Below are 27,516 nucleotides of genomic sequence, written 5' to 3' on the forward strand. Positions count from 1 at the left end.
TGACCGCACCGCGCATGGAAAAATATAGGTCCTATACATTTTCCTGTATTACGGTGCCGGGTCATACATTCAGAATATGTATCTAGTGCTGTAGGACACTATTATTCCTTACATAGAGCTTTTCATTCAGCATGGGAATATTACCAAGCCATTATGTAGAGATATCCGCACTAGGCATCATGTAGTGGTATTATTTTGGCTGTATTTTTGATAATATTGTCCTTTCTGCATCTTTAGTAAGTGAGAACGTGATATCAGCTCTACGCCCGTCCTGCCCTCCATGCTTTGCACATCCACTCAGCAGACTGTCCTCAGTCGCCCTCTACAGCCAGTGCCGAGCTCGTCATTGCCCCTTCTGGTCTTACTGATGAGAAGCAGAAGACGCTGGTAGGAGACATGCGCAGAACAGCAGCGTATCGACGAGAAGGAAGTAATTGTGGTACGGACAATCTCTTCCTGTGTCGGCGTTGCTTGCTTCCGGGTGTGGAGAGCCGAACTGCACGATGGAGAGGGGCAAATAAAAGCCGGGAGGAAGTGGAGGGCCAGTAGGGCTGTTTGACGGCTACACCAGCAGTACACGCGGGATTGGCCTGGTCAGTGGTGGATAGGGGGCGCTGTTTCGCTTCGGGATCTGCTGGCGCTTTTTCATTTGTTTTGTTTTTTCCCCAGCTTGTCATTAGTTTCTTTATTTTCATTTATCAGCTGATTTAGTTGCTATATTTTTTTATGACAGCTCCTCCCGTTAAGAGTGCATGGTTGTATGTGGCTGTGTGTGTGTATGTATATATATATATATATATGTGCTCCTAGTGACCCCCTGTGTGTAATCAGGTGAATGGAAGCTGAGCTGCTAGTCATTGATGTGCTGACATGCACCTGACCTCTTGGATGGCTTTTCAGGACGAGCTGTCAGGTGTACCTCTGGATGACTGGTATTCTGCAATATTATATACAAACTTTGCTCCTTAATCCTCTTCCTTTTTATCATGGGGGGAAAAAAATCACAAAACATGAAATGTTTCAGCAAACTTCATCATTCTACAAACAGGTCCCATAGACATTTTAAGATCCATTTAGCCTGATGTAGTGATTAAGAGATTTCCATAAGGAGATCCCTGCTTGCACTAGTTTCTCATTTGTAAGGGTCCTGCCATTGTTACAACATACTAGCATCCTTTTGGGATAATAAGCATATTGGGTATATAAGCCTATATTCTTACAGAAAGCTGTGGCCATGATTTATAAGTGTTCAGCTTCTATTGTGTGTGTGGCCAGTGTTCACACTTATGTTTGAAAAGTGACTGTTTTAATATGCCTCCTCCCTCTGCCTGATGTATTCTCACTGCAGCAGGGGAAGTGCTACTGCACTGTAACAGCCTTTGAATCTACAGCATGGAGGGTCACTGGTAACACGCCTAGAATCATTAGCATAGTATTAAAAGTTGATTTTAGAAGCAAGTAGGCCATAGATAACAAATATTATGATTGTTATGGTGCCTGGATCTATGAGTAAGTGTTCCTGGTTTATCATGCTAGATTTTGATGATTTTCTAAAGGGCATCTAACAGTTTTACTGCTGGTTGATGTGTCCTAATAAGACTTCTTTTAACACTATAAGCCGTGACGGCAGCAATATAGCATTATAAAAATTGGCCTGAGGCGCTCCGGCTCGTCCAATAATTTACGCCCCTGTTGTGCTAACAGTCCCACCCCCATAAAACTGATCGTAGATGTCCTTTAACCTCTTGCCGCTCCAAGTCCTAATTTTACGGTACTTAGATTGGCTAATACCGCTCCACGTCGTAATGGTAAGGCGTTGAGCATGAGAGGTCAGCAGTAATCGGTGGATGTTAACCCTTTAAATGCTGCAATCAACACGACCATAGCAGATAAATGGCTGCATGTGTTTTCCTGCTCGATTGGCGCCCCCTGATGCGTTTGCTATGGCAACCATGGGGTCTGCCCTAATAACCCACGGCTTTCCACAGTAAATGGCTGTAAGGTCCTGTCACAGACGGGGGAAAATGGAGTGATATCTAAAGGGGTTCTAATATTGTACATTAAATTTTCATTAAAGTTAATTCTGAAATTTCCTTAAAATCACAGAAAACTGATAGATTTGTAAGCCTCATGACATCAAAATAAAATATCTGAACATTTTTGGAGGCCTACCCATGGTGTGGATAAAAACATTTTAAAAATTATGAAAACCTAAAGCTGACATATTGAAAATGTTCATGTAGTAACTAGTTTTAGTTGTAAAACTGTCTGAAAACGAAAACTTAGAATTTTGAATATGGGGAATTTTTCCAAAAATATACAATCAGGTAAAATTTGGCTTTTTTCACATTAGTGACTTCACTGAACCCATTTTGGCTTATGGACACTTACAAATTGGTTTTCTCTTCCTGACTAAAGTGATTTTTTTTTTTTTTTTTTTTTCTTCTCCTCCTTCCACTGCCTTACTGAACCATTCTTTTCAAGGGGCTTTTTCACACCATTTTTTTTCACTGATTGGTTTACAACCTGTTCTTTGTGTTCACTGGCAACAACTGATCACTGAAGTGTGAAAAAGCCCATTGAAAAGAATGGGTCAATAAGGCATCAGTGACAAATCACTGAAGTCAGGAAGAGAAAACGGTTCTGTATGTGTCCATAAGCCAAAATGGGTTCTGTGAAAAATAACGAATGTGAAACCACCTTTAAATATATACGGCTAATTGGTAACCCAAATGTAAACAGAGCTGTGTGCTATTATGAGCAGTACACTGATGTGATACAATGACCATGGACCGTTTTTTATCCACTTGAAGTAAACGATGAACTATGTATTACTGTATGTTTACAAAGCCTCAGCTTTTCTAGTTAGTTTTCAGGCAAACCTGTAAAAAATCTGCGTTTCTTAATTTGCATTAATATGAGCAAGTCTTAAGTTTGCTTTTCTTTTGGTTTTAGGTATGCGTTTTATCTGAACTTGTAAAAAAAAAAAAATGGGAGATGCTGCCAATCAAGTTAGAGGAAAACTCTATGAAGATGATTTTAAAAGAAGTCCTAAGAAACACTCATATTTGAGTTATGAAGGCCAAGGGAAAAAAATGGAAAGGGACTTTCCAAAGCCTAAAGCCATCCCAGTCATTTATGGCAGTCCACGTAATGGAACGCATCAGAAAAACTTCCCCCTTGGTGGCCGCGCAGGCACAAATCCCAAGGACATGAAACGGTGGTCAGCTGAAGAGCAAAGAAGTGAAAATGATAACTGGAGGGAACGTCGGCCACAGATTTTTAACAGATCAAGGAACAATTCAATTAATGAGTCCGGTGATGCAACCAGATGGCAGGAAGTTGGGGACAGGCGTAATCAAATTGGGAGACGGCAAATCCATAAAGAAGCCACCTCTGGAGATTTGTCTGATGATCATGCTGGAATTTCTGGTAGATGAATCTTGAAATGTCAAGTTTTAAATTCATTTTAGGAAAACTTGTGTAACATTTTGATGTGAACTTTGATGCCTATATACACCAATAACTTATTCCAGCTTTCAGATACTACTCCATGTCCAAAGTCTGTACACTGCTCTCATAAGGGTGGAAAAGTGCTAGGAACCTTACAGAAACTTGCCTACCTGGCTTTGTTCCAACTAGGTAGTCGGGCATCCTTTCCAAAATATTAAGCTCTAGCCAGATATGATGTGGTCTCTGGTTTGCATAGCCTCACAGTAGAGCTAGTTGTATTCTTTCAGAAGGAAGATCTTACCCTTGGATGGGGAAAAAATAAGTTGAGTTTAAGTATATATCCCGTAGTTATAGTGTAAACAAATCCCTATTTGTTTATAATGTGGACATATCCTTAGATCTGTAGAAAATGGTTTGAAGACAACTACAGTCGCTGTAGATGCAGTTTTGTTTGTTAGTGAAAGTTGATCACCTCCAATGCTCTAAGGCAGTTCAGTTTCTGTAAATCTACATTTACACAAACGTGTGCCTGCTGTACTGTAGCATCGGCGCACGGGAGAGGAGAGGAGTGAGCGCTGCTCGCCCCTGCCCCTCTTCATAGAGCTGCATTACGCACGGCACTGTAATATGGGAAAAGATAGGACATGTGACCTGTAGTTTGAGGCCATACGAAAAACGTCTCTGTGCAGAAACTTGGTTTTTCCTTTAGCACTTTTGTCAAAATTTAATTTTGACAATATAATATCCATAATAACGTTCTATTATAAACATCTACCTTGTGGTCCAAAGTTCCTCAAGGGAGAGGGGAAGAAAAAGTAAAAAAGAAAAAGGCAAAAAAAAAGTAGAAAAGAGAATATATGATCAATCCATCTTCCCACACAATATTTGTGGGATATCTTAATTTCTTTGGAATCCTTGTCAAAAGATCCAATTTCACTGACGGTACTACCTTTCCCACAGACTTTAGAGATAAAAATCACTTTTAACATCACTGAATTTGTTTATTAGTTCCAGAGAGTAATGCCACCTATATTGGATTTTTTTTTTTTTTGTGCCAATTCTGTGATTTATATAGAGTATTCTGAAATTGTTTTCCAAGACCTTTCCCAGTGTCTCAGGCTGTAGTATTATCCCTTTAATTAAGAGATTTCTATAAATGCCTGAAAGAAGTTTATCCTGGTTTTGTTTTACTACTTTATTGATATATTGAAACGGGCATCTTTGCAAGGTCAACCTTATGTTGTTTTATAGAGCTACAGATTCTCATATAAACCAAAAGGTCACACCTTGCAAAGATGTAAGCCTCCCTTGCTTCATGAAAATGGGTTATTCTGTTACCTATTATTAGATCATTTAATGTAAAGTTATCGCATCTTTGACGAAAACGAATGGGCACATTGGCCGGGTTTTCAATCAGCCAAGCTATTTTAATATCTTTCATATCAAAGTATATCCAATTTGTTTTTAGGTTCCTTCCAAACTGTGAATAGATGGTGAATTGTGGCTTATTTAGAAGACTGGATCAGCAATCCACCCCAAGTACTGAATAAAACTTCCTTTAGGGAACTGCTTGGGGTGAATAGGGCCTCTTCAATTTAACTTTTGTTGCTGGTTCTGTTTTATACATTGTATTGCAGACTTACTGCTTTGTTATATGGGATTGGGTCTGGAAATCCAACACCCGCATGGTAAAGACAGTACTTTACTAGACACTTTTGCACTTTTCCCACTCTATATAAATTTTGTGTGGGATACAGGGCACTCCTGGCTTGTACCATTGTTTTAGAAGGACGTTTTTAGAAATAGATCTGTTGTATAGGACTCCAGCACTGGGGTATGAGTACAATGGGGTTGTCCACTTTCAGCAGATATTTGATGTGGTTTGTGTAAGGAAAAGCAATCAAACTTTCCAATAAACTGTCTTACAATTCCTCATGGTTTTCTAGATCTCTGCTTGATGTCCTGCTATAGAAAGCTTCTATGTTTACTGCCAGTGGATAGAAATCTGTCGATGTGATGGACACAAACAGGTGCACGAGCCGTTATCATCATACCCTTTAGCAGGACAGCAAGCAGAGATGTAGAAAACCAGGAATTGATACAGAAAGTATATTGGAAAATTGTATAACTTTTCATTACACAAATAACAAATATTTGCTGAAACTGGACAACCCCTTTAAGTACTTTGAGCATAAAGCCCCATTCTATGGTGTCGAAGGATTTGACTGCATCCAAGGACTCAATGTAAAAAATGACAAGACCATTATAATATTGTGGTTCAAAAAGATTTATCTTTAGATTGAAATTTTAATTTTGGATATTAAAACACAACTAAAAATATTTAATTTGGTATCTTGGTAAAATCTTATGTGGTCTGCAGCTTCAGTAATGTGCTGCTTGTTGTGGATACTGTTCAATTTCTTCCACCTTAACAATTTTATTCCTTATGGCTTATAACTTTGGCAGGGGGGGGGGGGGGGGGTTGGATGGATAATACAACAGTAATATGTAGCCTTGTTCATACTTCCATCAGTTATTGTAAACCCAATTGTGGAGATGCCAAGAACAGGTAAATGAAAACTTTTCACCTGTTTGAATCATGGTTTTGGCTCCTCGCTGTGAAGTGGTTGCATTCCTGATCATACAGTAAACACTTTAATGTGCCATAATGTGACCAGTTGAATCGCACTACTTTGCATTTTTGGGACACGTTTGATTTAATCCTGTGGTGAGAGATTCCCTTTCCCCCAAATAATTTTTCAAGATATATTTTTTTTTAATTACCTTGTCAAGAAGATTAATGTAATATTTAATAGATTGCCCTAGGCAATACAATAAGGCCAGCAGGGGGTCTTGTACAACCCTATGTACCTGCAGGTAAACTTATTTTCAATGACCCCAGTTATATCACCTGTAAAACTTGTTTTGAGCAATTACTATCCAGTTTTTCGCTGCTTTTGCTTATTCACTTATTTGGAGAAATTTATCAGATGTGTGTGAAGTAAAACCGTTCTAGATGCCCATGGTAACCAATCGGTGCTCAGCTTTGGTTTTATAAATAGCTGTGGGAAAATGAAAGCTAGGCTCTGGTTACCATGGGCAACTAGGACAGTTTTGCTCTGACACTTCTGATCTCCCCCATTGTGTGGTTTCACTCACTGGTAAATTGGCAGTTGGTGAAACTACCTGATAAGTCTCCTTCCAGCGACTGTTATGTCAGTTATTGTGACTCTATTGAAGCCAAACCTTGAATCTTCTTTTTACAGCTATTGCTTGGTAGACTTTGTCCCTTAAACTGAGGCAAGTTGATGGAGCATTGGTTTAGTTCTGCTTGTAGCTGCTATAGTCACATATTGGGTGTCTCAAAGCCACTTACATTGACTGCTAGAAGATTCAATCTACCGAAAATATTTGGTTTTGTAGCAACCCTTAAAAAGGAACCTGTCGAGTGGTTCTTAACCCATAACCTGCTCTAGTATGCTCAGCATGAAGTTATGATTAGTCAGAGGAAGGGAGAAAATCCATGCAGTAATTCAAACAAGATTATCTGGTAGTACAGGTGGGCATCAGGCTGACTTCACACATTCATAATCTCAACGGTTGTGATTTAAAGAGAACCTACCACCACGAATCTACCTATAAAGGTAGATCGGGTGGTAGGTGGATGTAAGGGACGTGAGGATAGCTCTTTTTAGAGCTAATCCTCACGTCCCCGCTAACTTTATGTAGACTTTATTCCCCTATTATGTAAATTTCGTTATGCGGCTACTGGGGCGTGGAGTAGCCGGCACGAGGCTACACAGCGCGGCTACTCCACGCCCCAGTAGCCACATTACTCCTCCTACCCGGTTGCGTGCGGCGCGCAGCTCCCCGTAGCTGCGCGCCCCCGGCCGACGGCTGAGCAGTCTCAGCTCCGAGGCCGGAGCTACTGCGCATGCGCAGTAGCCGGCTTGTCGGACAAGGGCGCGCAGCTACGAGGAGCCCCAGTAGCCGCATAATGAAATTTACATAATAGGGGAATAAAGTCTACATAAAGTTAGCGGGGACGTGAGGATTAGCTCTAAAAAGAGCTATCCTCACGTCCCTTACATCCACCTACCACCCGATCTACCTTTATAGGTAGATTCGTGGTGGTAGGTTCCCTTTAATGCAGTTAATTTACATATGACACTTTAAAGGACACCATAAGTCATTACGTGTGCTTTAAATTTTTTTTTTTTAAGGGATGGAGGCTGCAGGATTGTTTTTGTAGGGGTTTTTCTTTCTTAAATTATATTTTAAAGGTTTCCATGTTTATATTTTTTTCAAAGATTTGCAGACCCCCATAAAGCGCGAGCGACGGTACTCTCGTTCAGAGAAGGATGAAGATGACTGCATTGGAAGTCCTGTTATAGACGAGTCTATGTTGTCGCAAAAAGAGTTGCTGGGCTTGCAGCAAGCTGAGGAGCGTCTGAAACGTGATTGTATTTTCAGGCTGAAAAGGGTATGGAACTGCTGCCAAAAAGCCTATAATTCTTTCTATCCTCTTCAATTGTAACTTGTCAAAAGCTCTTGAATGAAGTTATTTTCTTTTCCTTTAAAGTGGTTAGAGTTTTCAGTTGTCTGTCTTGACCTGGTTTATGTTTTCATAGTTAGGTCCTGCTCTTGTAGTTGGACCCCCTCCATTTTTGGGGTGGACTTTTACCTCTCCTAAAAACTTTAATAGGAATATCCTGGATAAACTCTATAGACTTGCTAAGTAGCTCATAAGATAAGTCACATGGTATAAATTTTTTTTTTTTTATGCGTCCAAACCAAAGGCCAACCCCTGGGACTACACAGATGATTCTGTCAGGGTGCAGGGTATAACACACAATTGTATTGTAATGCAAATGCTTAGAGAAGGCAGAAAGGCATATTTATAATGCAGGTGTAATGGGCTTTTGCAACCTGGTCTTCAGTGAAAATAAGGTCCCTTGTGACGGGTTCCCTTTTAAAGAATGTTTCTGCTTGGACCCCTCTTATGCACTATTGAATGAATGGGAGAGAAGTATATGATCCCTGTCGGTCAAACAGTAAAAATCCCCTCCTAACACCAGAAAAAAAAAATCTGGTCCCTTTACTTGGTGTGCATAGCCACTACTACAGTCACTGTGATGGCACTAAGCACTACACTTGGTGATCTCGGTCTCTATCGTAGAAGTGAATGGAGTAGTTGTGATGTACAGCACTTGGTTTGCATTAAAGTCTTGGACACCTTGGTTCCCTTCAGTGTATGTCAGCAGTAAAGCTCATATATTCTATCACATGTATAGAAAGATAATTTTTGGTAATGGTAGATTCTTGGGATAGGTGATCAACATTGGATTGCATCACCCGCCAAATGCTACTACAAATGTCGACAGACAGCTACTACTACTTCACAACCATTCATGTTATATCCATTCATGTTGCAGTTCTGGGTGCCTGAACACCGATCTAATACAAATATTGATCAACCATCCCAAATATTGGCGATCTTTGATAAATTTTGGAATCCTTTGAAATTTTTATTTTTTTCTTCAATCCTGTGGAGGCCTTTCAGTTACAGGCAGTCCCCGTGTTGCATAAAAGTCGGAACTGTATACTTTATATTTGTAACCAAAGTCAAAAATTTCTTTGACAATTGGATGTAAAAAAAAATGTTTTGTAAGAACCACTATTAATAATAAAGCTTAATTGCAGACACCTTCGGATATTGGTAATTTACTCTACTGTAGCCCTAGGTTACAATGATCAGCTGTAACAGTTACCAGAGGTCCGTTTGTAACTAGGGGTCATCTATAAGTCAGGTGTTAAGTACTGCCTGTATTTAACTTCACCTGGAGTATCACTTTTCATGGTCTGTTTGCCATGACTGGAGATTAAATATAATGGCATGTATAGGGGCCATATATTTTTGGTGTTAAATATATTGTAGAAAAAAATTTGAATAAAGAAAATTTGGTTTTGCCAACTCTGCAGCCTAAGCCTTTGGGTTTGCTGCAGTAAAAACAGTTCAGATTCACTTGTTTACGTGTGTGATTATAAACCGCATAAAACTTAAAATATATTTTGTACTCCTTCTACACAGCGTCCCCGAAAGTATCCAACAGCCATTTATACCTGCAAGCTCTGTGATGCCCTGGTTGACTCTATAGCTTCTGCACATAAACACATGAAAGAAAAACGGCATAAAAGGAGCTTAAAGGTGAGTACATATCACTTGACAATAAGATGCCTTAAGTATGACGCGGTGTTTAACCATTCAAAACACTTTGCAGAAATCAGTAGTCACAGTGTGTCGTGACGAATGATTCCTGTCTTTATATTTGTGAAGATATTAGTGTTTTTGTTTAATTTTTGTTGAGAGCTGGTGGGTAGAGATCTAGGTGCTGTGAATTGGCTTCTCGCTCCTACACCTCTTCTCCAAAAAGTTTGCTGCATGGGGCATTTCGTTACTGGAAGAGGCTGTGACCAATGCAATTCCCTCCCTAGGCTTATACTTGAGTCAAGTTTTCCCAGTTATTTGTGGCAAAATTGTGACCCTCTGCTTTTACTCGGGTCAACTTGTACTCTGGTATATACGGTCCAATCAATCACTAAGCAGACAGGCTTGCAGGAAGAAATGGGCTTCTAAGTGCCCTTAAGTAATGATGTATTTTTCTCTTGAAGATCCATATTCCTAACTTCAGATTTCCTTATGCTCTGTGTGTTTACACAGCAGTGAGTTTTAACCCTTCTCTCTCTCCTTGGCTATAGTCTTCTATGAGCACTAATTTTTTATTTTTCTTTTCTAAGAGCATTGTTTCTGGGAGAAATTATCTAGTTTTGGTAAATAGTGCTTGTAGAATAATTTGGCCTGGATGAGAGCGAAGGGTTAATTCTTACTGCTCAGAACCATATAAACTCGCACAAGGAGACATTGTTATAGCAACTAAGCAGAATGTTTTTACTAAAACTTGTTGCAAAATCGCTTACAAACCTCCCTACACACAAACTTCAAAAATTACCTCAGATTGTCAAGAAAATCCAGTTTAGTTGGACATAAATGTGCTCCAGTTATAGTCTTGAGTCTAACTCTTTATGTAGGAAAAAAGGGAAGAGGAATTACTAACGACTCTGCCACCGCCGATACCGCCTCAAATCCAAGCCGTTGGTATGGCAGTAAGCAAGGTGGTACAGGAACGTGGTCTGAGTGAAGATGACATCACTGAGAGACTGTCTACAGTTTCAGCCATGGAAGCGGTCATTAAGGACAAACTTCCAGGTAAAGTGAATTGGTCATAATGCACCTATCTTTCTAATGTCTTTGGACAAGGCCCTTTACACTGAATGTTAATACAGAGTATAAAAGGTCATGTCACTGACCAATTATTAAATTCTACAGATGAACACTGTATTTCTTTTATAATCTCCACTCAGTTAGCGGGTGTCTTGTATAAAACCTAATCTGTGCTCTTAGGTTGTTCTTTAAGACTCTATGGATCCTCTTGCAGCAGAATGGGTTTCAGAACTTCTGATCTAAACATTGACATTCAGTTTCCTGAAACTGTAAGTAACTGATATTTTCCAAAAGTTTGAGAAACATTCAAACTACATGGCATGCTTGTTTGTCAGATTTTTTACTTCCCCTTCCTAGCAGTGGAGGCCACTATTATTTCTACATAGATTTTCTATATTAATCCTGTAATGTGAATGAGGGCCCTACAGAGTTAAAGTGTAAGTCTATTAAATGAGAATTGCCAAATAAAGTACTGTTTCTTATATGGGCAGTAAGAGTTGGGGAGGGATTGGGTAATCTTGGTAAATGTACTTGACTTTCTTTTTATCTTTTAGATGAATCAACCTGATGTGCTTCTGTTGGTTCAGGAAAGCCTCAGACAAAGTGGTAAGATCATGCCCTTGTGTTCCTGTACACGTGGCATTATGAAGATTGCTTCCACCAGATTACCAGACCCTTGCATGTTTAACTTTGTGTAACATAATGGTATAATCCCTGTACTTCCTTTTTTTTTTTTTTTTAGACCTCTTCACAGACTTTGATGCCGACTTCCATGCCAGGGTGCCTGTTGTAGTCTGCAGAGAAAAGAATAGGTCTGTATGTAACTATGGGACATTCTTTTCATACTGTAACAAGGTTCTACATGCCTTTACTGAGAACAATAGTGGCCGCACACTTGATATGGTGGTGGTGCTCAGTGTAGGATTCTCAATCCACATTCAAATTGTATGAAGAACATGGCACACACCGGTATTAAGTCTTTTCCAAATAGTTATTTTTTATTCCAGTGAGTATATCGCATTACACAAAGCCTTCACCGTGGTAAATATAATTATAGGAGACCAATTATTTCAGATCATAATTAATTAGCACGACGTTTCGGTCATCTCGACCTTTGTCAAGTAGGGTCTGACTCTTGAGTTGTGTCACATAGAGGTCTATTAATTATGATCTGAAATAATTTGTCTCCTATAATTATATTTACCACGGTGAAGGCTTTGTGTAATGCGATATACTCACTGGAATAAAAAATAACTATTTGGAAAAGACTTAATACCGGTGTGTGCCATGTTCTTCATACAACTACATGCCTTTACTGACATGACACTCCTGTTCTCCTGATCTCCACAGTGGATTGATGGAGAGATACTGGTTGTCGACTTCATTAAAGGGGTATTCCCATCTGGATATTCACATTTAATTTAATTCATTTGCCATATGTAAACATTTCTTCAATTGGATGTCATCAAAAAATGTTCCTGTGTGAAGAAAATTTATCATAAATGTAGTCATTCTGTCCCTTATAAACAAGATGGCTTCCTCAATTATGATCTCACATTTTGGTAGCAGTGCCCAGACATGCGCTATTGAGCCCTGCCTGACCACCTGGCTTCAGCAATTATTACCACAGGACGGCTGTAGGACCTGCAGTAACTTCCGAACACTTCATATACAAAAAACTTTTGTTTCTTTGTCCTTGGATACGGCCACCTCTGCTGGAGGGATTGCACAGTCTTGGTTCAAAGGGACCATATGACTACAATTATGAGAAATTATCTTCACAGGGGTACATTTTTTTTTAAATATTTTTTTAATAACATCTAATTGAAGAAATGTTTAAAAATGGCAGATTAATGAAACAGAATTGTGAATGCCCAAACGAGAAGTTTTTATGTATGCATAACTCTAAAAAGCATATAAGGACACTGCATACGCTCTACTATGGATATGGTGGATTTGATAGAGAAGCCACACTAAGGATGTTCTCAATAGTGACCTATTCTTGTTGGAAGAAAAAGATCTTTTTCACTGATGCAATACAGCAAAAACCACATCATTGAATGAAATAACCTAAGACCTTCGGGAAGGAAAGTTCGTTGTGAACATTTGGAGCTCTGGTCAGAGTAAATTTAAAAAAAAAAAAACCTTTCTTTTTGTTTTTGGTCAGTATAGCACTGTGTGGGTGAAGTCTGCTACATAATTTACATATGTTTCTTTGGTTTGTGTTGGATATATTTATACAGATTAAAAGACTAATATAACTTTTTTTTTTTTTTTTTTTTTTATCCTCTTAAGTGGCCTTATTTGTAAAGTGAGTGCTGGCAATGAAAATGCCTGTCTCACTACCAACCTGCTGGCAGCCTTGGGCAGGAAAGAGTCAAGGCTTGTTCCATTGGTGGTGGCTTTCAGATATTGGGCAAAGGTAAACTATGTTAAACTACTACAAATCTAGTTCTGCATTCTAGTTTTGCATTTAAGCAACTCAGAAAGTGTCTGTCCAGTTTAGTTGGCAACTGCCAGTCCCTTTTGCATGTGCTCGACCTGTGCTCCCTGGCAGAAGTTGCATAGCAATCAGTGGCGAGTAGGATGAATTTATACTGTTACTTTCACATCTATCAATTTTGCCTGCATCACAGCGAATAGGCTAGTGCTCCCTTGCTCTGCCAATCAAAGGGGTCATGGCAGAAACCCCCCCCCCCCCCACCTAGACTTTTATCCGTCTAGATTTCCAGAGAGCTGTAGGATTTCTAACATGCATACTTTTTATTTATTTTATTTGAGTAAAGCCTGTTTGTTATACAATGTCTTAGCACATCTTACATGTTCTCTCATTTTATTCAAACAGCTATGTGGCATTGATAAACCAGAAGAAGGTGGATTGCCCCCATATGTAGTCGCACTACTCGTGGTTTCCTTCCTCCAGCAAAGAAAGGAACCGGTTCTTCCTGTCTACTTGGGATCATGGGTAGGTGCAACCACACAACAATTATGGGTGCTCTGACCCAAACTATGCACATGCCAAATACAAAACTTGAGTGCATCTGGTGTTAATACTGTTGCTAAGAATAAAGAGCAAATATTTGGTCTGTGGACAGTTTAAATTGCTGTATGCCATATCTTACTATAAAGATGTACTGCAGTTTGTAGTAGCATGTCCAGAGAACAACTTGAGTTGTCACGAAATTAGAATTTGGAATTTTGAAGCTGTTTCATTTAGATTTTTCCAATACTAAACCATACTTGGTCTATTCAAAAAACGGTTATTCAGTTGTTTGAAGGTAAAGTGCTCATCACAAAAATATAAATGATGGGGGAGATCGGGTTTAATTAAATTAAAGTTCAGATTTAATTTTCTAAAGAGCTGTGGGGGAAAACGTTGAATAGTTTAGCTCTGACTCTTGTGATAAATCTCCAATAATATTTCCATCTTTCGCTGTCTTGTATATATTCCCAGGCACACAGTCCAGCCTGTTGGTCCCTTCTATTCACATTTTAATCTTTGAGGCAATCTTAACTTAAACTAGATGGTATCCTGTCTGAAGGGAGCAACATCCAATTTTCTACCTGTTAATGCTCAGTAAATTGTGTGTGTTATAAAACTTCTTCTTTAATTTCATGGTTGTGCTTTCTTTTTTGTTGTCCCTAGATACAAGACTTTTCAATTTCTAAACTGGCCCAATTCAGTCTGAAAGAACCCAACAATGAATATGTGTCTTGGGAATACCGTTCTGTGATAGAAATTGAGAATAATGAACAAGCAATTTCTAAAGGAAAAGTAAGCATTGTAATTTGTGGCACCATTTACTGGCACTTTCCCATTTCTGCACTGTAGACTAATGCTAGGGAAGACAGAATAGTTGAGGTAGTCGGATGCACACAGATGTTTGGTAGGGGCTCTTTTTTTTTTTTTTTTTTTTTTTTTCTCTCCTTCTCTTCCCTGTCCACGTTATCATCCTCGAGGTTGACATTCTCTACAGGACCCAAAGACCCCCCCCCCCCTTCACACCTACCTGGTGTAATCTCTGAGGGGGAAGTGCTCCTTGCTCTCTAACAGCCTATGAATCTACAGCATAGAGGGGCCCTAATTACACCCCCAAGGAGCCCATCATTAGAGTTATACTAAAAGTAGATTTTTAGAGGAAATCTACCATCAAAATAAAGCATAAACCAGGGACAATGACCTCCTTCTTTCTAAGGGAGAAGTGGTCTGTAAATTCTACTTTTTGGAAATGTCAACTGGGGTGTGTAGGCCATGTTTTTCAACAATGTTATTGTTTAAAACCTATAACACTTATTAGTGGTCTAATATCTGACACACTGAAGAACTGAAATTTGTTTGAGTATTTTATGTTTATTCCCCCCAGGTTCCACTATTCTTTGACACAGATAAACAGTGTGCTGCCTCTGTTGGTCAGCTTTGGGTGGAACTTTTGAGATTTTATGCGCTGGAATTCAATATGGCAGACCTGGTTGTAAATGTTCGTGTAAAAGAGAAGCTTTATAGGGAATTGAAGGACTGGCCTAAAAAACGAATTGCTATAGAAGGTACCTTTTTGTTATATTTGCTTTATTTAATTGCTTTTAACAGTACAGTTACAAGTGATGCCTTAAAGTAACTGCAAAGGTATGGTTTTACCAAATTCTGTTCTGAAAGTGTTTGACAAAAATATTTCTCATTGGAGGTTGAGACTAAGGTCTTCCAGTATCTACCCTCAAGTTGAGTCCATTTAGTTGCCCACAGATCCCATGATGCATTGTGTTCTCTCTCAAAGTAATTTAGCAGAAAATCCAGTGAAATTCCCACAAGTAAATCCAGTGCACATACAGGATGTATGTGGTGACTAGCCTGGCTGCTTCCATCACATGGAGTATAGAACAGGTAATAAGTGGTAGAAATCATTGGTACATAAAGTGTATAGCCTGTGCCGTGTCAGCACGAAGGGTTAACAGCAGATCTGCACAGAGCTTACACTGCCGTTATAAGGTGGGGGAAGGGCTGCAGCATGAGTAGAGACAAAGTTCTGCAGAATCGGACTGATGGGAAATGGGGGGGGGGGGGGATGTTGTACCTCACTTGTCTGTGTAGGAGTTATCTGTATCCACAGTCCTGAACACCTAGAGCTCTGCTACATACAGAGCACATGACCACCACCTCTTAGGTGGGTGCAACAGCCCCTCCCCTCTTGTGAGACTGTAGAGTTGTAGATTTATCAAACTGAGTCCAGGGCTTGTCAGCACAGGCAGAGGAAGTGTCTACTGCAGCACTGAGATCTGGGATTATAGCAAAGAAACTGCTTATTATCTTTGTTGTCTATATTCGGTAAAGTTATTCTACATCCCAAGAGCTGTTGATTTGTGAAAAACAAAAAAAAAAAACTTCAGTTATTCACTTATTGTAGGCAAGTGCTATGCTTGGCTTTCTGTCAGTGCCGTAGTCATGGATTAAGTGGGGCTCCCACTATTGGTATTCCAACCAATCTGTAAGCTTTCCCATATCTATACAATTGGCTGTGAGTGGACAACCTTGCTTGAAGATAAAACTGCCTTGCGTTTACTTCTCTTGGAAGGAACTGTTCCTATATTACATATTGCCCATTTATACCAAAAGCCAGAATGTACTGCTGGGTTTCGCATGATGTGCCCAGTCTAATTTGTCTATAATATGGTGTTGCACTCTAATATGTCTAGTATTTTGGCTAAAGAAATGGTGCTGCATGCAAATTTGTGATGTATGTGACATGGCTCTGACATCTGCATTGTCACCAGGAGCCAATGTTAGACTAAGTAAGGAATCTTGCATGTTTATGTTCAAACCCATGTATCAAAAGAACAGTTGAGATTTGCATCAATAAGTAATTTTTTTTTTTTTTTTTCCCAATTCTAGATCCTTACTCTGTGAAGAGGAATGTTGCGAGATCAATGAACAGCCAGTTAGTGTATGAATACCTTCTTCATTGTTTGAAGGCAACCTATAAATATTTTGCTATGCCCCAAATCAAGTCTGTAAAATCATGTAAAAATGTGCATTCTTCTACAAATGCCAACAAAGAAGGTGCTCTGAATGCTTTGGAGTGTCCAAACTCTCTCCATAGTGTAAGCAGAAAGCTGGAATCTTTAACGTTGGACTTTCATGATGCTGCAGCCTCTCCTATAATCGCCAAGCCTCACTGCATTGGGGTTTCTGAAGAGTTGACTAGTACAGTGAAGAAAAAATTAATCTATAACATAACCCACCTAGATGTTAATCTTGAAGATGCTGACTGCATAACGGAGGAGATCATCTTGGATGATCCAGAAGATTCATTTCAATGTTTTGAAGAACCAGAAACTCCTGATGAAGATTCTGATGATGAAACCCCATTGCTGGGTAACGAAGGGCAAGGTGATTACGTAGTTATTGATCCAGGTTATGAGGAAGATGGTGAATGCGGAGAGGTTTCTTTACCAGGCAATATAGAAAGTGACAGCTCTGATTTGGAAGGAATTGTTGTTGAGAGCGATGAAGTTGGTCTGGAGAGCAGTGACCTCTTTGAGAAGGGTGACCTAGAGGAGGCAAGCACTGAAGGTACAGATGAATTGGAGGAACTTGTCCATGATGCAGCTTTAACGAATTCAGATGAAGAGGAAGATGAAGAGCATGGGGAGCATTTAGATCTTGAAGATGATGAACTCGAGAACACCTACACTGGTTCAGGGGATGAACTGTTGTCTGAAGATGAGCAAACTGGACAAGCGTCTGCTGCCTGTATGAAAGATCATAAAAATTTAAGTGAAGGACTTGGTGGCTCTGTACAACCAAAAACTGGAGATGCCAAGAAGTCTTTACCTGGTACAGCCTCTTTTAATGAATATGTTACTCTGTTTTATGAATTCAACAAATCAGCCTTTACAAAGGGCAAGGTAAGTTTTTCATACTTCTCGTGTTGATTCAATTGTGTTTTGTTTTAATCCGGTCTACACTTGCACCAGACTCTGAAATAAAGGCTCCGCTTCCCAACTTAAAGAAAATTGGCTTGGCTTCAGAGGTAGCCAAGAAAAGTTGCTGTAAGGCCATTGCTAAATAATGGCGACCGAATCACACTTGGCAGTCGTGCACATACACGCTTGACATGTTTTGTTTTTTGTTTGTTTTTTGTTTTTTTCCTGGCGCAGTTCTTTGCAGCAATTTTTGCATCTACGCCTGTTGCTGAACAAAGTATGTTGGTTGTGATTTTGAATGCAATGTTCCAAATGTACCTTAATTGTCAATCCTAGTAAAACCAACCCATAATTCCAGAGTTTACCCTTGTTTACAAAATGGCCTCTATTTTTCCCTTTTATTTAAAAAGCATCCTGGGAAAAAAAGAAAAATCTGCTTAATTAAAATTCACATCTGTCCAATGTCTTGGCCTGTATTGCAAGGGCATTACTTTATACATTACTTTCAAATAGAAAATACGAAGTCCGACCAGAAGAGAGAGGATTCCTCTTAAATGCTTCCTCAATGCAGGGTTCTGAGAACTGAGAGGGATACATGTTAAACTTTTACACACAGCTGGGAAAATGGTGTTTGGTGGCAGCAGGATGTGGTAACTTGGTTGGTTAGTTTGCTTTTTTCTATTTTGATAGATCAGGGTATTTTTAATTTTAGAAATGTCCAAGTTGCCACTTTTTTGCAGCACGTAAAATTTTATTTTTCTACAAATGGCTCGATCAGTCATACAGTCCCTGAAATGTGAACAACATCTTTCATAGCTCCATAGGCTTTGAGGCCAAGAAATGTTTTAACTGTACCAAAGGTTTTTATAATTTTTAATCTTTTAAAACTTGTTATAAAACTATAACAATGATATCCCCATGATTGTACCGACCTGAAGAATAAAGGGTTGTCCTTTGGCGCATATGGTGAAATTCGAAAAAGCAGAGCACACTTACAATTATATGGCATGGAATATTAAATCCAGCCACTAGGAAGTACAAATTGTTATGCAGAGAAAAAAAATCTCCATATATTGAAAAATGGTTATGGATAAGTATAAACAATTGCAAATGCAAAAAAAGTGAATATAGAAAATGGTTCTGAAACTCCATATTTGATGATTGAGTCCTGAGGGACATTCAATGCAACAGTTTTTGGTAAAATGTGTTGAAAAAAATTAATTCTCCTGTTAATTTCAATGGGAGAGCAATGAAACTGCTAAGAATACAGGACATACCAGTGGCGATCTGCTGCAAAAAGCCCAACAGCGGATTTAGATGAGCATCTTTGCATCAGTTTTGACATCATGTGAATGCACCCTTAGAAGTTCATTCATTCATTTTTTTTTTTTTTTTTTTTTTTTCCCTCTCCTCTGCTTTGCATTTTAGCGTCCCACTATTGTGTGTAACATGTGCAAGAAAGAAGGGCATCTAAAAAAAGACTGTCCAGAAGACTTTAAAAAAATTGAACTGGAGCCTTTGCCACCACTCACTGCTAAATTTTGTCAACTTTTGGATCAAGTTTGTATCCAGTGTTACGGTAAGTGTTGAGTGAACAAAAGGGAATGCACAAAAAAAGTAATACTTAACGTTATTAAAAAAAAAAAAACTATGGCGAAAGGTAACACTACTCAGCTCATTTGCATGAGTTTGGGTGCTAGAGGTTGGAGGGGAGGGTTACTTCACCTATAAAATTCCAGACACCCCTTTCTTTGGGCTCCTATAGCAGCTAGAATCATGTTTCTGGAGTCTTTGTAACGCTTCTTTCACACATACTTTTATAACAGCCATAACTTTCTTGTATGGGTAGCATACAACCACCTTCATTTCTATGGGCAATATGCCAATCTGTTTTAAATAGATGTAATGTCCATACCATACCATGATCGAGACTTAAAAAAAAAAAAAAAAAAAAAAAAATATTGGGTGTCTATTTTTTTTTTCCAGTATTTTTGTGTGTGTACATACTGAGTCACAAATGTACAGGACCGGAGAAGCCATGCATTTGTGTAAAAGGGGCTTTAAGAAGAGAATCTTTCATAAATTCAACTATGGTTGTGAGTGCTATGGACCTTCGGGCAGTGAGACTCAAATTCATGTTTTATCAGATTGTGGGGTGTATGATAAAGGCCAAACCCCCACCCACATTCACTCCTGCTTTGCCCCAGCGTATGGATTGTGGCGTGTTTTCATGTTAATGTTTTTTTCCATCTTTGAAAGCGTTTTTCTTCAGTGTTAACATTGGGACACAGTGGCTTATACAGTACTTCAATGATTACACTTCCAGCTATAAAGAAGAACAGCCATGTAATTGGCTAATCCCCTCTTCTCAGCTGTTTGTGATGCATTTGAAAAAGCATTAGTGAACGCTCCCTCACAATGTTCAGTCTTTCAGATTGAGTTTATGAAGCCAAAGGCCCCCCTCATCACTCCTGGTTAGGACATCAAACTGCATCAGAGAACCTGAACTTGCGAACGCACCCTTGTGTAGAAGGCTGCCTTCTCCTAAAAAAGGATCTCTAAGGAAGTTTGCCGCAAATATTGTTTAGGAGCTGGCGAAAGTGGCACTTTTCTAAAGTGTTTTGAAGCTACAATAGTAGTAAAATATACTATTTGTGGAGCAATTGCATAGCTACATGACACAGTAACAGAAAAATACCCAAACAAAAGTATCATGAGTTCTGTAATCGCCTTTAAATGTTTCAGGATTTCTTTTTTTTTTCCTTTTGTCCACCCCCTCTATTCCAATATCCAATGTCTGAATATCAAAAGCAACAGTTATAAGAAAAGTACACCTTTTTGATTTTTCTATTATTTGGGTAGATTTAATTATAGTATAAACTCACAATTTTTATCACTTACAATGTCTTATGCAGAAGATTTTTGCCCTACTTCCTTAGAAGACAAAGCACGGGAACATATAAGGCATGATCTGGAGGACTTCATCAGATGTGAATTTAAGGGTAAATATATAGCATTGTCATTTGGATTATAAAGGTTAACCCCTCATTTATAAATTTGCTGTTGGGGATGAAACCTATTGAGTGGCGTTTGTTTTTTGTTTATAGGAGCCAGGCTCAGTTTGTTTGGGTCTTCAAAAAATGGCTTTGGGTTTAAACAGAGTGACTTGGATATCTGCATGACATTTGATGGCCTTGAAACTGCTGAGGTAATTGAAAAGGGTTTAGCAAAGTACTGTGGTATTCAGGGAGTAATCTAAAGATGTAGTATATTTATTTTTACACTTGTTTTCTTTTAGGAACTGGACTCCATAAGAACAATAGAAGAATTGGCAAGACAGCTTAGAAGACATCAGGGTAAATGTCCATTGTTTGCTTGTACTCTTTGTACTCCATTTATGCAAAAACATTTTCAGGTTATTGCATACACCTTTGCCACTTTCCAAAAAGGGAATTATGGCCAAACCCCCACCCACAAAAAAAAAAACTTGTGCTTTTGAGCTGTAGCAAGCTTTTTCACATCTTCACCTTCCCGGATTCGACCATTCGGGTCAAATGTAAATTTATTTGGCACTGCCTGATGTAGTAGTAGCATTAGCATGTGAATGCAGAATCGGTCATATATATTTTCTCCTTTTTTAAGGTTTGAGGAACATTCTACCTATTACTACTGCTAAAGTGCCAATTGTAAAGTTCTACCATGTAAGAAGTGGCCTAGAGGGAGACATCAGTTTATATAACACTCTGGTAAGTGTACAGATATTGACCAAACCATGCTTCATTGAGCAGTATTGTAGTTGCTTTACAACATCATTTTAATCTCCAGTATTGGGCAGCAGTTAAACAGTGACTTCTGTAAGTTTGCAAGTGGTCTTCTGCCAGTCACACCTAATAATAGTAAATGTGCTCACACAGATATCAACATGGATTAGATGACTACAGACCTTTACACTACTACATAAAGCAATTGATGTAGCCGTAATTCAGTTTTTTAAAAAGCTGAAGCTTGGGCCAGCTGCATTTCATGGAGCAAGCACTGCCCCTGGGATAGGACACTTGGCATCAAATATCAACATGATGCTTGGAGTCTGTGCATCCTACTGATGCAGGGGTTTCCTTTCATCATATAAAACTAGTATGCTTTAGCGGTGTTTGGTTTGTGAAATACGGCCAGCATGTTGTCCGTTGTTCAGAGCCAATACATCTGTGTGGGAAAAGCTCTTGTGTATCCATTAGTTGTACAATATTCAACACCACATTGTCATAGATGTTGGTGCAATGAGACTGAAGTAGTAGAACCCCCTTCCCTAAGCAAAGAAGATAAAATATATTGGCCATCTATATCATAATAAAAACCAAACAAAAATCACAGGCCTATGATTAATAAGCCTTCTTCTGGTAGGAGATGCATGTGTTTACTTTGTACCTTTATTACAAGTGTCTTTGTTGCAGATCTCTTGACCTTGCATGAGCTAGCTCAGAGCTTTAATGTTATGCACTTTACATTTGTTGTAGATGTTAGAAACATATAATCCACGTAGCAAATGTAAAGTGCATAACATTAGGTTTGGGGAAATGCTCTGGGTCTTGAATATCCCCTGAAACATCCATATGTTTTAGAACCAACTACTGTTCGTTTTTTAGTTCTTCAATCATTTTACACTGGGAATATCAGAAGTCCCTTAACCTTCATATAATGCATCCTTAAAACCTAATGTTGCATGTTTTGCAGGCTCTTCATAACACCCGTCTCTTAGCATCGTATGCTGCAATCGACCCCAGAGTCACATATCTCTGTTATATTATGAAAGTCTTCACTAAGGTACAGGCTTTAAGACTTTACTTTAAACTTATCATTTTTTGTTGACCTCGTTTTACAGTGTCACTCTTTTCTTAAAAGATGTGCGACATAGGAGATGCTTCCCGTGGTAGCCTTTCTTCGTATGCGTACACTCTTATGGTTCTGTACTTTCTTCAACAAAGGAATCCACCTGTTATCCCTGTTCTCCAAGAGGTGAGCCTGCGTATTTTTGATAAACTACTTGGCCCAAGAGTAAAACTGCTGGGTCCTCTGTGAATGGAGTGCTGGGCAAGCACCAATCTGTATTAAATTCTGGCACACAGCTATGGCCCATAATTTTAATAAATGGATTAACCCCCCCCCCCCCTCCATTTGTGGTGTGTGTGTGGAAAAAAAATCTATATCCATTCCAACTGCCCTTTCCCTCAAACTGACATCGATTTAAAGTTTTCTGGTGGATAAGGCCTGAAACACCATGCGTCTGTCAGTTTAGCTGCTACTTTCTCCTAAAGAAGAAAATTTGCTTTAAATTCGGCAGCTAAGCGCACCGCTAGGGTTAAGAAACCGCAGCCTCTTGGTCATTCCATTGTGCAGTATGCCTGTGGGGCTAAAACAAGATTGCCAATTGTGGCCAGTTTATAGCCTAAGGGGATACATGTTAGTTTTGCTTTAAGTATTTTAAACATGCCATTTTGTAAATCTGATATTCCTGCTCACGGTAGTGCACTTCCCTTTCAGAGCTTTCATTTTTGTTTGTCAATGTTTACCATCCAACTTTTTTTTTTTTTTTCTAGATCTACACGAATGGCTGTAAGCCTGAAATATTGGTAGATGGCTGGAATGTGTATTTCTTCTCAAAGATGGAAGAGTTGGTAAGCTTATCCATTTCTTGGACTCCTGCTTTGTGTGAGGGTGTATTTCTTTGGCGAGTTAAAAACGAAACCTCCTGAACACCGTTTTGAACAGTGGAAACAATGACGCAAACTGAGAATGTAATGGGAAAGCCTGATGCGGGTGTGAACTATGCCTTGTGTATGGTATATACTGATTGGACTAATGCTTGTAATAGTCTAAAAATAACTCTGCTTATTTCAATATTACTAATTGGACTTATTTGATTTAGTTTGTGTGTTCTCTCCTTTCCCTTGCCCTCTAAATTCTTCAGTATAAGGTGTAGTTTATCAGGACAAGCTGACGTTTAAATTGAGTTTAGGGTCTGTTCAATCTTTTTAGATCACGATTTACCCAAATTTCCGTTTTGGCGATTCAGAGATGTATGTAATTTTCCTCATTGTGGGGTACAGGTCCAGGGCATATTTGGCATTTCTTAATTTAAGATATTGGCAATATTACACAGCATTAAGTATTGGACTTTGTAAAGCTCTATAGGAGAAGCATAACTCACTTCTTGTTTTAGGCAAATCATTGGTCAGAATATGGAAAAAATAAGGAATCTGTTGGTGAACTATGGCTGGGCCTTCTTCGCTTTTACACTGAAGACTTTGATTTTAAAGAACATGTTATCTCAATCAGAAAGAAGAGCTTGCTGACCACTTTTAAAAAGCAATGGACATCCAAGTATATTGTCATTGAAGGTATATATTTTTCATTTATATTATGCAATTGACCACACTTCTTGTAGTAGGATGACCTTGGTCATTACAGCTGGCCCCTTTATCTTCAATTTATATTTAATATTTTTTTTCTTCATTCATAAACAGATCCTTTTGATTTGACTCACAACCTTGGAGCTGGACTATCCAGGAAGAGTAAGTATTTAAATGATGTGCCTATTTGTACTGTATTATTGTGTATACCAATTATAGAACTGCCCTTTGTTTTTGTTTTTTTTGCTATTTATAGTGACAAATTTTATAATGAAAGCTTTTATTAATGGGCGACGTGTATTTGGCACTCCAATCAAAGGAATCCCCAAGGAATATACATCCAAAATGGTAATCAACTTGCATTTCTCATAAGCACCAAGGTGTTTTGTCTTGGGAATGTTTGGCAGTTTTTGTTGCCCTTTGGAATCTTCCATTATGGGACAATGTTTCACATGTACTAGTGTAAACAAATTTTGATCTACCCCAGCAGAACTCTATTGGCAAATTCAAAATGGACAAAGGAATCAAGCTTGTCAGAATGGTTCTTTATTCAAATCTTCAGGTTTACATTGGTCACATAAAGTTAAAAGCCATCAAGTTCCTGAGTAAGGGTGCCAAGAGCACCAGAAACGCGTTGGCTTTTAACTTGATGTGACCAATGTAAACCTTGTGATTTGAACAAAGAAGCATTCTGACTTTAAAACTCAAAATTGAAAAAGGAATCCATCTTTATTCAAAGTTATTTAAAAACTGGCTACATTGGTACTCTGCTGGCAGGGAGCTGGGTAAAATGTATGGAACTAAGAGTTTTTAATACCAATTCACAAGCTTCCTTTCACAGAGCCTATTGTTTTCTTAGGAATACTTCTTTGATCCAGATGTTCTGACTGAAGGTGAAGTTGCTCCAAATGATAGATGTTGCCGCATCTGTGGTAAAATTGGACACTTTATGAAAGACTGCCCTATGAGAAGAAAGTGAGTAATCGCCTGCTATTTTAGAAAACCTTGTCCATAATGGTTAAGGAGCCCATAGTTGTAGTATAAACATGTAGATTTTTTTTTTTTTCTGGGATTTTAGAGACACTTTGTACAGATTATTCCTAAATGTATACACCTTTGTTTTGGCTGCGTATGGGAGGTGGGGAAGCATAGCTGTTAACAAAAGGCTAGTTCAGCAAAGTGTAAACATATGTACACCATTTGCTTCTGCTTTGGCAGAGTTAGGAGGCGAAACCATGAAAAGCCTACAAACCAAAGATATGTAGATCCACGAAGACCAAGAGGTTCTGAGGAAATTAATATCCTTGAAAGTGATGGCTCATTTATGGATGGAAATCTGTGCACCACACCCAAAAAACCCCATCAAGGAGCCCGAGGCACTCCTGAAGCTGTTCGGGAGTGGACACCCAAACCTTCTGTTGAAAAGTGGAGACGACCTGAAGAAATTCGGGAAAAACGATGCTTTATTTGTGGAAGAGAAGGTCACATCAAGAAAGAGTGTCCTCAATACAAAGGGGCAGCAGGTAGGTAGATTACCAGAAATGTAAATGTTTAAGGAGTTTTCATTTTAGTGCTTTGATACTTTATACTAATTAGTTACCTGAACATTTTGATTGGTATGTCCTCTGTTTTAAATGGTAGGCAGCCCCAAGTCTGATGCACAATTTGGATCTCCATCTGCATCTAGTCCACTGAAACACCAAGGAAGGTTCATCCAGGTAACCGTATACTGTAGACATATTGTTTTAATCACATGTATCTTCTTGGGTAATTGCACACTTGAACAACCAATTTAGGACCACTAGTCTGATGCAAGCGGGGGCCTCTAGTGTCACACCCTCTTGCCTCCATACTTGACTTGTCTAGGCACCTGCCAAGCTTTGTAGTGTAAACTAAGCAAACTAATAATTTATTTTTGTACAGAAGACTCTCCGGTCTTAACCTGCACTGTATTTATTTATAGATGTCCTCATGGTGATCTAGTCATGCCTTACACTGTCTAACAAAGTTTAAGTGAATCTGCCCAATGTATGTAGTTAAATCTCCACCCAAACTGCCTCTGCGTGTAAGTTACCAAGGAGTAAAGTGCTACACATGGTAGTACTTTACTCCTTACACACCATTTTGTCTATAGCCTTATGATTGGCTCTACATTATTTATATAGTCACACTCATAAAGACTGCATTGATACTTGTAAATGTTTTGGTGTGTGTCTCTCTAAAAAGACTATTAAACTTGAAGCTTAATATAAGAACTGTGTGCTAAATTTTCAGGTAGTACCATTACAAGATGAAAGAAGGAAGCCGAAGATGTCTTTCAGTCCTCAGTCAGGTAAGTTACCGTATATACTTGAAATGCATTGGTGACAGCCTCCCCGTTATATGGTCTGCCGGACCCTGCCCCATAGTATATAGCCAGCACCTGCAACGTTTCTCCCCCCCCCCCCCCCCCCCCCCGTATATAGCCTGCCAGCCCTTTTTTCTTCTCGAGTATAAGCTGAGTTTGGGTTTTCAGCAAGGATCAAGTCTTGTTGTTGTGATGCGTGTGGCCAATTTATGAATCGTGTAAGATGGTAGTTTTATAATCTGACTGAAATGTGACTACTTTACATGACACACAGTAAATACAGCAGGGAATTGATGTATTGAAGTGCATAGACCTAGGTCGGCCTCTGTTTTATACTTTTTCAGCACATACAGTATGTCAAACATGGGCTAAAAGGACGTTACAGGGAAAGGAGGGTATTAAGAGGCTGTTAGTGCAGTTGATTCTCCTAAATGTTATGTGCAATGCAGATTCTATAATGTACTCTTCCTTCCAGCTTAATTCATCTGTGTTTTTTGTTTTCTCCTCCTAGGCAGCCTTTCCACTAAATTCATGACTCAGGGAAAAGCCTCTCAGAAGAAGGCATACCAGGAATTTTAAGGGTGGAAGCACACTGCCACAGATGGAGCCTAAGGCCGTCCAGGAAAACTCCCTCTGTTCCAAAAACAAGAACTAAAGTTTACGTTCAGCAACTCCTCTTTGTACCAGAAGCGGCAGCAGTGAATTATTGGACATTGATAGTAAAAATGGATTTGTTTTAATTTGGAAGTGTAAAGTTTAGGGGCATTGTTTTAATGTAAAACTCTTATCTTGGGCACCTTAATTTATTTTATTTGACCATTTTAACCAAACATCCACATGTTGGGTGATTTATTAAATTATCATTTAAATTGAAAGCCCCCCCCCATACTTCCCAGACAATTTTAATTGCAGCAGGCATATTAATCTCTGTATATGGTTGCCCTTGTAATGAAGATCACTTGTTTTCTTTTTACAGAAATGAATATTTTTTGAAAGGTAAATTATATTTATTGATTGTCAAAGTCCTTGTATGAAATTGTTAAAGCCCTTTGTGAACAGCTGCTGTATTTACAAACATGATTTTATTATAATTATTGTGTCCACTTTAA

The 27,516-nt window shown here is 38.9% G+C and overlaps 1 protein-coding gene across 4 annotated transcripts; it reads left to right on the top strand.

Annotated features, from left to right (window-relative positions):
- Window positions 1–440: 440 nt before the first annotated feature.
- TUT7 (terminal uridylyl transferase 7) lies at window positions 441–27,516 on the top strand. 4 transcript variants are annotated; one of them, XM_072150853.1, is made up of 29 exons: window positions 441–541; window positions 2,956–3,432; window positions 7,764–7,936; window positions 9,545–9,661; window positions 10,543–10,720; window positions 10,916–11,004; window positions 11,290–11,341; window positions 11,478–11,547; window positions 13,031–13,157; window positions 13,581–13,700; window positions 14,382–14,510; window positions 15,100–15,280; window positions 16,620–17,635; window positions 19,082–19,232; window positions 20,569–20,655; window positions 20,761–20,861; window positions 20,952–21,009; window positions 21,296–21,399; window positions 22,385–22,474; window positions 22,553–22,666; window positions 23,248–23,325; window positions 23,871–24,048; window positions 24,175–24,222; window positions 24,317–24,408; window positions 24,920–25,035; window positions 25,279–25,583; window positions 25,702–25,778; window positions 26,335–26,392; window positions 26,919–27,516. In XM_072150853.1, the coding sequence occupies exons 2-29, from the start codon at window positions 2,991–2,993 to the stop codon at window positions 26,984–26,986; spliced, it is 4,419 nt and encodes a 1,472-aa protein (XP_072006954.1). In that variant the 5' UTR covers window positions 441–541; window positions 2,956–2,990; the 3' UTR covers window positions 26,987–27,516. The 4 variants fall into 4 exon arrangements, with proteins under 4 accessions (XP_072006954.1, XP_072006953.1, XP_072006955.1 ...); XM_072150852.1 differs by having other exon boundaries at window positions 444–593; XM_072150854.1 differs by having other exon boundaries at window positions 444–593; window positions 25,279–25,578; window positions 25,700–25,778.

This window comes from Engystomops pustulosus, chromosome 1 (genome assembly GCF_040894005.1).
Source record: "Engystomops pustulosus chromosome 1, aEngPut4.maternal, whole genome shotgun sequence".
Classification (NCBI taxonomy): domain Eukaryota; kingdom Metazoa; phylum Chordata; class Amphibia; order Anura; family Leptodactylidae; genus Engystomops; species Engystomops pustulosus.